Source organism: Brassica rapa, chromosome A10, assembly GCF_000309985.2.
Source record: "Brassica rapa cultivar Chiifu-401-42 chromosome A10, CAAS_Brap_v3.01, whole genome shotgun sequence".
NCBI lineage: Eukaryota > Viridiplantae > Streptophyta > Magnoliopsida > Brassicales > Brassicaceae > Brassica > Brassica rapa.
This window is the reverse complement of record NC_024804.2, coordinates 12,361,973-12,374,701: the sequence shown is the minus strand read 5'-3', so window position 1 is coordinate 12,374,701 and position 12,729 is coordinate 12,361,973. Positions and strand designations below refer to the sequence as shown.

General features: G+C 35.7%; 1 protein-coding gene and 1 long non-coding RNA gene across 3 annotated transcripts; one reads left to right on the top strand and one right to left on the bottom strand.

The window, feature by feature from the left end:
- Positions 1-3,768: 3,768 nt before the first annotated feature.
- LOC103845205 (protein SUPPRESSOR OF MAX2 1) lies at positions 3,769-7,449 on the bottom strand. 2 transcript variants are annotated; one of them, XM_009122040.3, is made up of 3 exons: positions 5,760-7,449; positions 5,365-5,673; positions 3,769-5,279 (listed from the first exon to the last, which is right to left on the bottom strand). In XM_009122040.3, the coding sequence occupies exons 1-3, from the start codon at positions 7,146-7,148 to the stop codon at positions 4,041-4,043; spliced, it is 2,937 nt and encodes a 978-aa protein (XP_009120288.1). In that variant the 5' UTR covers positions 7,149-7,449; the 3' UTR covers positions 3,769-4,040. The 2 variants fall into 2 exon arrangements, with proteins under 2 accessions (XP_009120288.1, XP_009120287.1); XM_009122039.3 differs by having other exon boundaries at positions 5,365-5,676; positions 5,760-7,444.
- Positions 7,450-7,976: 527 nt separating this feature from the next.
- LOC117128913 lies at positions 7,977-12,728 on the top strand. Its single transcript, XR_004452335.1, has 2 exons — positions 7,977-11,202; positions 11,282-12,728. It is a non-coding gene; the product is annotated as an uncharacterized LOC117128913 (long non-coding RNA).
- The last annotated feature ends 1 nt before the right edge of the window (position 12,729 follows it).

The window sequence follows — 12,729 nt, the reverse complement described above, 5'->3', positions numbered from 1 at the left end:
CCAAACGACTCCAAAGAAGAGCAATGGATACTCCTGTGATGATAACTAAATATAATAACGAAATCCCAAAGTTAAATCAACAAGATTGAAACCTTTGAAACGTGAAGAAGACTAATCAGACGAATCCATAACCCAACCAAACAGAGAGGAAGATAGCTACAGTATAGAAGCCGGTATACATGAACCAGACATGCACATATCTGTAGCTAAATAACGTAGCTACACCACAACTTCAATAAAGATACCAACTCCAAATAACGAGACCACACAACAAAACCTCATCTCCAACTCCGTAGAGTAGCTGAAACGCTTTGGTTCTTCACATCACAACCTGACATTGGAACCATTCGGTAACCCCAACCACATGAGAAAACCTTCACCAAGGGAAGAGGATTACCTCTCCGGCACCGGCGATAAGCGCCAGCCACCGGAGAGGCAATGGATTGATCTAATGGAAGGTAGCGGCTAAGGGGGAGATTGAGTTTTATGTTGTGAAAATCATTTAAATCTTGTGTTGCATGTCTAACAGAAACAATGGAATGTGACTCCATTTTCTTCATGTTAAACATAAATAAATTTTGTAGTTTTCGAAATGAAAATATCATGTTATCAGGTCCAATACTTTTAAATATCCCAAACAACTTATTTACACATATTTTATTCAATGGTTTGTAAAAATAATTTTACTAAGTTGACTTTATAAAGAGATATAACCTATCATAAACAGCTTAACAATGTAATTGTATTTCTTTATCGTACTATTTTCTATAAATATGTGAAAATAACTCAAATATGTGATAACACAATACATTATAGTAGTAATAATAAGAAGATTAGATGAAGTAAATACTAATATAATAATATATAGAATAATTATTTAATAACAATTTTAATCATTATTTTATTAATAAAACTATAAATAAGGCTAAAATTTAGAAACATTACAATTGGTAACAACTTATACTTTATTTACATATTAAAATTTTGAAAATCTTAACAAAAAAATTGAAAATCCTAATTTTTGTTATTGTAACTATCTCAAATTTATTGGTCTAATTGGCGGGTACGTCATTTACATGATTTTCAGTCTCCGTGATCTTTCATAGGATTTTCTCAAGCTCTGCCTTGAGATGGATCTTTCTTGGATTTAAATATATGGACAATAACACAATTTTTTATCTTGTTTATATTCCATATGTTTTATATTAAGAGTCATTTTCTTTTGAATTTTGTTTTCCTTATAAGTGTTGTTTTTATATTTTCAGTGCAAATATTAGAGCTGTTCAATATGGTGAAACCGAACCGTACCGAACCGAACCGAACCGAAATAGACAATATGGTTTGGTTTTGGTATATACCATATAAACCGAATGGATATAATTTTATAAAAACCGTAGGATTTGGATATGGTTTGGTATATAACCGATTAAACCGAATAAAACCGATTAAAAGTAGAAACATGAAAATATGTATCTATTTTATAACAATACATGAAAATCTATTTGTTACATAAGTTAAATTTGTGTTAATAACTATTACTATAATTTTATAGTAATAAAAAACCTTAATTTGTAAACTTGAACTATAACTAAATAACAATACATCGCAATTCAGATATCTTATTTTCTAAGTCTTTTTTGATCTTTTTGCTTAATTTTAGTCTTCACTAAATTAATATGAAGATTATAATTTGATGGACAATAATTAATGGAAAATTTTCAATTGAAAAAGCATGAGTTTAATGAACACTAAATATGGAAGAGTGAGAAAAGAAATTCATGTTTTTGTTATGTTTCATATTTTTATTTTCAAAATTTCAAGCTTTGATTATTTTATTTGATGGTAAAAGCATTTTTACTTTTTTGTTCATTTATTTGAACATGCAATATATTTTTAATAAATGACTGTGTTGACAATATGACTCTAAAATTCATATAATATGATCTCAAACAAAATAATTATGTTTTTTGGTATAAAACCGAATAAACCAAAAACCGACGGTATATAAACCGAACCGAACCGAAGTAAATATGGATTTAGAATGGTAGTTATATTTTACTAACCGAAATACCGAAAACCGAAAAAAACCGAACCGAAACCGAACCGATATCCGGATTGAACACCCCTAGCAAATATCAAATAAAAATTTCAGTATTTACTTTTATTTTTAAGTTATTAATTAATAAAACCAAACAAATAGATATTTGGTGAGGGCTCGGAAGTATACAGACAGTTTACTTTTCTCTTGATAAGTTGAGTGTCCAAATCATCAGCGTCATCTAATTTATTGTGCAATCTTTCTCACATTTATTGAGCATGCATTATTTAATTGTTTCTGAATGACATACATGATACAACTATTAAAGCGAGGAACTGCGAGCTATAAATTATAAATTAATTCGGTTAGAGTCTGTTTAGATTTGAAAGTACTGAAAAAGTAAAAGTTGTAATTAGGCAAGTTATATACAAGGAAAGATGAAACAAGGGAAAACGCTCATGTTTAAGGGTATGACTGGTTTTCCCGCTACCACCCGCAAACGCAGCTTTTGCGGTTACTAGCGGTTGTTGGCGTTTTGCAACAATCGCTCAAACCGCTCCAAACCGTTCCAAACCGCTCCAAATCGTTCTGAACCTCATAAATTCAAAAGCTAGTTCCAGCTAGCGTTTGCGGTTGCGGGCGGTTGCGGGAGGATAAAAAGATATTATTTTTTTTCCAAAACAATATAAATACAAAAATAAAAATATTCAACAAAAATTAAATTGGAATTATAAAAATACTAAAATATATCTATTATATTTTAATTAATATTATAAAACCTTAAAATAAAAATATTTTCTATAATTTTTAAAAAAATTAAACTATAACTTTCTAAATATAAAATTTATATTTATTATAATATTATTATTTTTGATATTTTTATAATTGTATAAAATGTAAATATTGTTAATTTATTATTTAACCGCTGCTGCATTTGGTAGTTAACCAGTCATAAGTATCCCGTAAACGCACTAATTTCTAACTGCAGAACCAGTCGTACAAATCTATTAAAACCGCTAGAAACCGCAACCACCCGCATCCGCAAACTCCCGCAGCCGCAACCGCAGCCGCTGCGGTTGAACCAGTCAGGCCCTAAATAAGTTGTTTGGGATATTTAAAAGTGTTTATGTTTAAAGTGTTTTTCAAGTGTTTTAACGCAAACATATTATAATAATGTTATACATTAGATCATATATTGTTTTTGTTTAAAGTGTTTTTCAAGTGTTTTTTTTTTAAAAAAGAGTGTTTTCAAGTATGTGATACTTTTGCGTCATACCTTTTCGTAGTTGTAACAGGTAAGCTCAAAGGATAAAGTAATAATTTAATATTAGTTATTATTTGTACTAGAAAACAAAACAAAAAAGGATGAGGAAAAGGTCAAAAAATGCAAACAATTATTGAATAAATGTATAATTAAACGACGAAAACACATGCAATGTTCACCATTCATTGAACCAAAACCTTATTTTAATTTAATATTTGTTGTTAGCTTTTCAACTTTTTAAAGTGTGTTGTTATCTTTCTTTTTCTGGAAACTTTTTGTTATTCCTTTTCCATTTTTGTCATTTTCTTTAATATTTTTCCGTCTTGTATAGAAAAATGTAATAAAGCTAAGCAATTACAGATTTTCAGCAATTAAAACTGCTTTGAGCCTTTTACACTCTTCTTAACTCAAGAATCGATGGTCCCTATTCATGGATATGAATGAAGATGACTAAAGAAAATACAAATTTTAATTGACAAAAAAATACTTATAACTTTATTAATCTTCATTATTTATCTATCAAATAAATCTCTATAATTGCTACATAAATCATCCCTCCCGTACCGTACATAAACACAAAAACTATAAGTAAATAAAAAGAACAAAAAAACTATAAACACCTTTTTATACTGTTTTTACCTCTAACCGTTTTACCTCCCCCCGCCAAAACCAGTTGAGACATATTTACTTCTCTACCCTTCCACAATTAATAACAAAAACTCCATCTCTGTTTCTTCCTCAAACTGCCAACGTAACACTAGTCGGCAGTAAATCACCACCGCTCCGTTCACCAGAATCTTCATCTAGCTCAAGCCGAGCAACTGTACGGTCACCGTAAGTTCCAGAAGACGACACTCGAGCCTTAAGCTGGCTCAGAACCGGAACAATCGCCTTCTGAATCCACTCCTCTAACTCCATCTCGCCTAACCATACTCCACTCAAGATCCTCTGAAGCACATCTTCCTCCACTTCTATCGATAAAGATTCGCCTACCACCGTCGTGAACCTCTCCGACAACGTATCTGAAACTCTCTGCCTCACAGCTCCGAAATCAACAGCCCTAAACGCCACCGCATCGTCTACGCGACTCACCAGCTCGTGAAACGCAAACGGAACACATTGCAAAGATAACTTCCCGCTAAACTCTTCTTGATCATTGTTATCTGTTAGCTCGCTCGTATTGTTCGAACCGTCATCGGCCGTATCAGCAGCTTGGTTTAAATCAAACGTTAAACCGGAACCATGTTCTTTCTTCGGTTTAGTCAACCTCTCTTCAACACCACTACTCAGCCAGCTCGCTCGACGTTTGCCACGCATACACAACCTCAACCGCCAGCTTTCACCAGCCAAATCTCTCAGCTTCGCCTCGTCGTCTGAGAAACACGCTTTCGTCCCCGAAGAACGATGCCAGCTCGCTGTCATAACAAAGATCACATTACCTAAACTGATCTCACGTCCGTGCGAATCAGAGATTCTCCCTCTATCCATGGCTCGTTTTATACTTCCACGCAACAACATATCCGCTTCGTCGATATCTTCAAGCAAGATAACGGAGAAGGGACTCCTCTTAACGGTTTCCGCAATCCTGTCCAGCACGGTCTTACCACGGACTCCACCAGGTTCTTGTCTCGACCCGAGTGAGATCATTATAGGACTGGTTCCGTATACTAGAGAAGACAGAGCCGACACCATTTTTCTCTTACCAACTCTGTCTGGCCCTGAGAAGAGTAGCCACACGTCTCCTTTTGATACCACGCCGCGTCGTTTCCCTCCCCCTAGCTTGCATTGACTAACCGTGGCGGCGACGGCAGAGGCTGCGTCGTGCTGCCACCAGACTTTCTCCGTCATTCCCTTTAGAAGCTTCTTGAACAAATCAATGTCTAAAGAGTTCTGCAGAACACTGATCTTATCGTTGTTGTTCTGTACTGATTCAGACGATATGCAGCCGAGGAAGTCTCTCACTCGCGTATCCGAATCCTAAATAAACCGAATATATTTTAGGTTTTGTGTTTTTTATTTTTAAATAAACATTTTCATCGCAATAATTTTAATATAGACAAACCTCTGTTCGTCCAAGAACAAGATCGGTCTGAACCGGACTCCCGGGAGGACTCTTCTTCTTGGCTTGTTCTGTCACCAAAGGGGTCATAGGTTTCAAGTGTACCCTTTCACGCAACTCTCTGTTCGGCTGGAACTTTTGCTGTAACGGCTGACGGAGAAGCATGTTGGGACCGTAAGAGCTTGTTGTCAACGGTATAGGAGTCGGAGTCGGAGTCGGAATGGGAACGATCCTCTCGTTCTTGTTATGAAAGCTAGGATGAAGACGCACACACGCATCATTCCATTTCTTCTTCACTTCTTCAATCTTTGCCTGCTGTTATTAAAAATAAATTAAAAAATTGATTAGTCATAGCGAATAGTGGAAGAGAAGAAGAAGACTCAAAACCATAAACTTACCGGTACACGATCAACCGGTTTAGCATTCAACAGCCATTGTGGCAACTGTTTAGTCTGAGCGACTTCTGTCTTAACCTCTTGAGGCACTGACTCAGTTTCAGACAGCTCTCGCTCGCAACTCTTCGAACACTCCGGACAACATTTCGATGTCGTCATGCTCCCAGGCACGAAGCTCTTTAACGGCGTGAACGATCCCAAATTGTTCGCAAGCCTTGGGAAAGCTCCGGACGCCGGAGCTTTAGCAGCCACCGACACAGCTTGCAGATCCCAATCATTCTCCATTGACGGATGATAGACTTGGCATCGTAGATAAGTCTCGCACGTGGCGGTTCCGATAAACCAGAGCCTTCCTTGGAACTTCTCCAAAAGCCTCCGCAGCTCCGCCACCGCCGTCCTCCCTACCTCAACCGCCATCGGTTGCGGTTGCTCCACGAGCCATTTCAAGTCTCCGAGATTGAGAATCACTCCTCCAGCTCCAGGATCCGAATTATTTATCCGGGTCTCGAGCAACCCGTCTAGCTTCTTGATTCTCTCCTCCTTATCCGAACCGATCTCCTCGAAGTGAACAACCTTTGAGTTCTTAACCGCCGCTTCTCCGGATTCAATTCTCTTAAGGATCTCTTTAATTACCCGACCCGGCTCCGAATCCCCGACTAAAACCGGGTTTTTCTTCTTCCCACGACCCAGTATATCCATCACCCGCTCCACGTCATCGCTCTTATTAATAACCCCTGTTTGTTGCGCCGTCGCGGGGCCGTTCTGCTGCAACCGTGGATTAAGATAAGTGTTCCGGGTCATCGGACCTCCTCCTCCACCGGGTCGGAAATTTAACCCGACTGATGAAACGCTCGGAACCGGCGTCGTATTGGAGGGACTATTATTATTATTATTACTCAGCGACTGTTCTATTGCGGCTTTAACGGCGGGACTAGAGAAGCTAGCTTCTCGCATAACCCGGCTCACACTCGGATCATCCAATATCGATATAATCAGCTGCTCCAGCTCCACTTTCACCGCCAACAACGGCTGCTGCTGCTGCTCCGGGCATCCACGGCGTTGATGAGCTTGCGCTCGCTTTAGCGCCGCCATGAGCGCGTTCGAGATCGGAGGATCGTTCGCCGGAGTCGTCGTCGCGGTGGGGAGACGCTCTAAGGCGACGCTGAAGCAGAGCTCGAGGGCTCGACACTGGAGCGGGTGGGAGGAGTTGGGATGGGATCGGATACAGGCTCGCCGGAGGAAACCTGAGGAAGAAGCGAGAAGAGTGGCTGCGACATGTAGCGGTGTGGTTTGGCCGTGGTTGCGACGCGCCGCTTCTGAGATTGATTGGTTTAAAACGGTGGCAGCCTCGGGGGTTAGAGTCTGTTGGATCGTGCTTAGACCAGCTCTCATCGTTCTTGTTCGTCCACTTTGTGTTCTCTCTCTCTCTCTCTCTTTCCTCTTTCTTCAATTATGTGTAGAAAAGATCGAATCTTTTTTTTTTTAAATTGAATCTTTTGAGTTGGGATGTCAATTATTCAGACAGGTTTTATGAACTGGGTTCCTTAGTTTTCCCGGTCGGAAGCAAGAAAGAAAGAAGGAAGGAATAATGAATGATATAGGATTTGCCTTGAACTGACTCAAAAGGAATATACACCGGCTAAAAAAATGAAAAGGCTTTAGATAGGTTTTATAAGACAAGGAAGAAAAGGTTGGTCTTTTTTTCTCTGATTTAAAAGGATTTATTGGGAGATGCAGACAAATTGGGATTTCAAATGGATCACAGAAAATGGCTTTTTAGATAGATTAATAATAATAATAATAATAAAATAAAAGAAGGAACTTTCAGATCCAATAAATTGAAGATAAAAAGTAAATATAGAAAGGTGGGGAAGTTGCAGCAGAGTGAAGAAAATTCAAAGAGAAAAGGATAGAAGAAGAAGAAGAAGTGAATGATACTTCTTTCTCGCTTTTGCCTCTTTCTCGCTTAATTGTAAAAAGCTGTACGCGTGTTTCTGCTTCTCTACACCCATCCAATATGACATAAATATTTACAGAAAAAAATATATATAATGATTTGGGTACTATTTTTATTAGTTTTATTTTTTTTATTTGTTTGTGTATTTTTATGTTATTTTAATTACAATTCTAATTTATGATTTATTTAGTTGCTTGTTTTAATTTTGCAAAATATTTAACTTGGCCATTATATTTATTTCTGAAATTATAATACGTTTTAAATTTGGTATAGTTAATTAATTTTAGTTCTCGCTGTTAAAATTATGTGTGGATATCATATTTTGATTATTTGATTAAATATTTTTGCTTCAATAAATTTGTTAAAACCTCTAATCATTTAACAGTTCATAAAATAATCCTACTATATAAAAGGAGCTAAATCCTAGCTTCCTAAGCCTTACCACATGGATAAAATAATCAGAACCAACCATTATGCCATATCATTCTCGATTGGGTTTTAAAAAAAAAACCAACCATTAAAATATGTGAAGAGTCACGGTTTAACCCGGTTCAACTCCAGTTACATCATAATAAAACAATGCATGCATTGATTGTTGATTATTAAGCTTCTAGCTACCACATCTTTGCCATCCTAAATCAAAATATGTGAAGAGTCACGGTTTAACCCGGTTCAACTCCAGTTACATCATAATAAAACAATGCATGCATTGTTGATTATTAGGCTTCTAGCTACCACATCTTTGCCATCCTAAATCAAAATCGATTTCTACAACTTTAACTTGCCCCATACTTAATATTCTTATAGTTGGTGAACAATGTAATTTAAGAAATCGTTATATTTTATGCCAAAAATGCCTACTGCATTCATTGAAAATTAAATAACATATATTCTACCATTAGGATCAAGAACTCTAATCTGAAGACCATATATTCATCCCCTCTCACTCTGAAAAAACCACCACCGCCAACCGTTCAAGATTTTGTGTAAGTCAATATTTGAAAGTCACAATTTTGTCAATTTCTTGGCGTAAGTGATATGTTTAAGAGTTGGATAGTTAAGTCTGTATGCGGTTTGGGACGTGGGGTTTGGCTCACCTTCCACTGTTTATTTTCAATTGTTTAATAATAGATTCATATTGATAATCTGTGCGAACAAACATATAAGATTTTAGTTGGTTAAGATTAAACATAGACCGACAATCTTCCGTCTTTAGCTATTGGTCTCCGCCAAAATTTTTTGATTTAATATAATAGTTCATGCCTGCTAAGCTACTACAATTGTAGTTCACATCTATCGGTCAAATAAAATATTTAGTTTTTTTTTTGGCTTTATAATATTTTAGTTTGTAATTAATCTCATGGTTCGATTTTATCCATTGGGACCTTTTTCACTATGTTTTATTATCAAACCATTTCACTTTGCCTAACATTTAAATATTCTTTCCTTTGTTTAAGGATCGATTGTTCCTCAATACCATGGTCAAACCAACCGCCAAAGATCCTCCACTTATGGGAGGTATTTTGAATTTACAAGTACATTTTTGAATCAAAAAACATTATTAGTATTGATATATTAATTTAATACTTTAATCCAAAACTTTAATAAAACAAATATAAAATACAAATTATGTTTTATATATATATATATTTTTTTTTATATTTTTGACTATTTACATCTTATTAAATTTGAAGCGCACAAAAAAAAAGTTACATCTTATTTGATAAGATTCCAAATATGTAATTGAAATGCTACGTTTTGATTTTTGTTTATTGCTACGAAACGTTTTAAAAACTTGGGAAAAGGTAAAAATACAGACGACATGACCGGCCACTCCTTTTCCCCCGGTTTGCAAGAATCTAATTGAGTTGCTTAATATTTGTTCCAAATTAATATATAGTCCCATCATAATCATAAATTAATAATCTATCTCTATATAATTTTATATAAGTACTAAATAAAGATATTTTTATTCATTTTATAGTTACAAAACTCTAATAAAACAAATATAAACATTATTAGTAAAATATGTTTTTTATTTAAAAATACAAATTATGAAAGAAACCACAATTAGTTCTTAATAAAAAAACCTTGCTCCCAACTATATCAACAGATTCGTCATTCATCCCTAGAAGACACATATAAGAATAATTAAATACTTTGGCAAAAAAAAACATTTTTGTGATGAAGATTCTTAGATGATGATTGTTTTCTATACAAACATGCGGCACCTCTTCACCATTGTTTTAATCCCAGGAAAACGTGTAGGAATCTATTAATACAAATATTAACATATTTTAATTAAATATGTAATCCGCGCGGAGCGCGGACACCGGCTCTAGTAATCTATTATATAATAGGAGAGTTTCTCTCCCCCTGATGCGACACGTCAGCGGTTTGTGGGTCCCACATTTTAAAAGTGTGAAAAAGTGTCAAATATGTGATTCGAATCCAGGTTATTGAGATATAAACACCCACAACTATACCACTACACTAAAGGATACTTTGTACAATGATGGCCGAAACTAATATATATTATGAAGATCGGAAATTAATATAACATTGTGGACCCCACCTTTTTTTTTTTTAAATTGATGGGTAACGAATGGACTTCGACAAAAAGTGGGCTTTGCGCTTATTGATTTTCTGTTTATTAGGCTTTGTATCTGTCCAAAGTGGTGATACAGACAAAGCTAAGAAGATTAGGGAAGCCGCCATCTTCACCATCTCCTTCGTCGCTTGCGATTCTCCTTCCGGCAATCAGCTATTATGGTCGATCTTTAAGGCTCTATGCACGTTTTGCGCCTACCAAACGCTTAGTTTCTCCTCTAACGCCTTCAGAGCTCTCATATATATAGAATCCCTCGAGGTAAAAGCTCCATCTTGTCTCAAACTTTTCTTTCTCAGTTTTCCGATCGCTTTACTTTCTCACATCCGTCGCAAAAATGACTTATCCAGCTGCTCCAGCCGCTTCAGCCGCCATTGCCGCCGTTCCCTACACCACCTTCAACTCTCTCCGCCTTGGAAGGTCCACTCAGTCCATTGTTGGTCGGCTCATCCGATTCTAGGATTCAAGTAACATTAACAAGAATTGAGAGTTTATGGACATCACCATTCTCCTCCTTGATGAACTGGTGATGATTGTTTCTAACTTATTTTTTATCACTTTAACTCTGCTTTGCTTATTCTTTGTTCATATATGAAACGTTTCTTCATGTTTTTGTTTTGGTTTTGTCTATGGGTTTTTTTATGAACAAATAATGATTTTTCTTTGTTTTTCTTACAGGATTCTGTGATCCACAGTTTCATCCCTGCAATCTCCAAACAAAATAGAAAAACTGAATGAATTATGTTTTTAGCAACCGAATCTAAAAGAAATAAAAGACATCTTACTTAACAAATTAAAACCTTTTATTTTGCAGATTCCGACGACGACGAAGCACCCGAGGACCAACGACAATGGAATGATGCGGACGAAGCCTAACTGATGTAATTAAACTCCTCTTCAATAATGCATCACACTATTATCGCTCCCCAATCTCACAAACTTAAGCTCTAATCATGTCAGGGATCCCACAGGTGATGCTGTCCCGACGACGGAGAAAAAAAAAGAAAGATAACCTAACGTTTTTTTTTTATTTTTAGTTTTTAAGTTCAAATCATGTTTTAGACATAGAGCCCAACATAACTTGAGCCCAAACATTTTAAACCCACAATTACTTTTTCATAATGTAAAAACGTCAACCTTCGTTTATGTTTTGTTAAACTATTTTAATCTTTATGTTTTGTTAAACTATTTCACACAGGGGGCAGATCTCCTTAGAAGGGGAGCCACTCACCACGATGCTTCCAGTTTCACCATTCTTGAAACTCTTATGAACCACAAAGCCAATATAAGAGCTCTGTTTCAATCCAACGGCTGGATTTTGTCACAGACCACCGCTAAGCCTGAAGAGGGAAGAGAAGTGGAGTGCTGCGTTTTGGAAGATGGTTACTTGGAGTTTACAAGATGAAGATGGAACCCGTGACGAGGAAGACGAGGAGAAGTGTTACTTGGAATATCCTAACGTTAAGGATGTAGACAATGTGTGATCTTAGCGATGAAAATTAGTGTAGCTTTAATATATGCTACTACGGTCCTTGAGCTCCCTAACAAGTACTAGCAAACGATGTGTATTTTGAAAAAATAAAATAATTTTGTAATGCAAGTAGTTTGAAATTTTGAGTATTTATTCAAACAACGGATATATACAGAGTTGATAACTTGATATGGATCCCCAAATAAGTTGGTGCTGCGCTGTCACAATATCTGTCTTTTTAATTTTCATATACCTGACGTAAGCTTCTTCATCTTCTTCTCTTTCCCTTTCCGTTGTTCCACGCTCTCTGTTTCATGTCTATGCCTTTTTCACATTCTCTATGTTTTACCTTAATTATACTTTTTGAATTTTTCTTCCGTTTTGGGAGATGTCTCTAACTTGAGTTAATCGTCAAAAGCTAAGATCAATTTTGTTGTCTTATTTCCGATAAATTTTATTCTTTAATTTGCACAAATCTTAAACAATACCAACAGCCCGTAAATTTTACCGTCCCACCGATATCCAAAGTAACCAGCCCCGCACTTGCGCGGGGTGTCAGCACCTAGTATCTAATAACTGAGAAAACAGTTCTCGTTTGGGCCATTATGAAAGTCGTATAATATGAAATGAATATTATAGTAGAAACAAAATAACTGAAGTGAAAAATAATAGTTTTATCGAAGTGAATTTATATGTGACAAGGAAAATTGCATAAAATTATTAGGAGATTGCTTTAGAAATAGAAAATTGTATACTTTTCAAAAGTGTAATATTTCTATCTAACGTAGGATATACGTATATAGTTATCACCTAGTAATCCCTATTAAATAACTAGAACTAACATAAATTTTTTTAACGTAGGATTTGAATTCCAGAAGATATAAAAATTAGAAATAAGGAAAATATAAAAAGTAAAGATATTTATAGCAATGTTTTT

What these genes read in the sequence shown, in the direction of transcription:
- LOC103845205 (XM_009122039.3), bottom strand. Translation starts at nt 7,148, where the DNA reads ATGAGAGCTGGTCTAAGCACGATCCAACAGACTCTAACCCCCGAGGCT. An exon ending in AACCGGTTGATCGTGTACCG is followed by an intron (nt 5,677 to 5,759) that starts GTAAGTTTATGG and finishes TTTTAATAACAG; the next exon opens with CAGGCAAAGATTGAAGAAGT. An exon ending in TTGTTCTTGGACGAACAGAG is followed by an intron (nt 5,280 to 5,364) that starts GTTTGTCTATAT and finishes CGGTTTATTTAG; the next exon opens with GATTCGGATACGCGAGTGAG.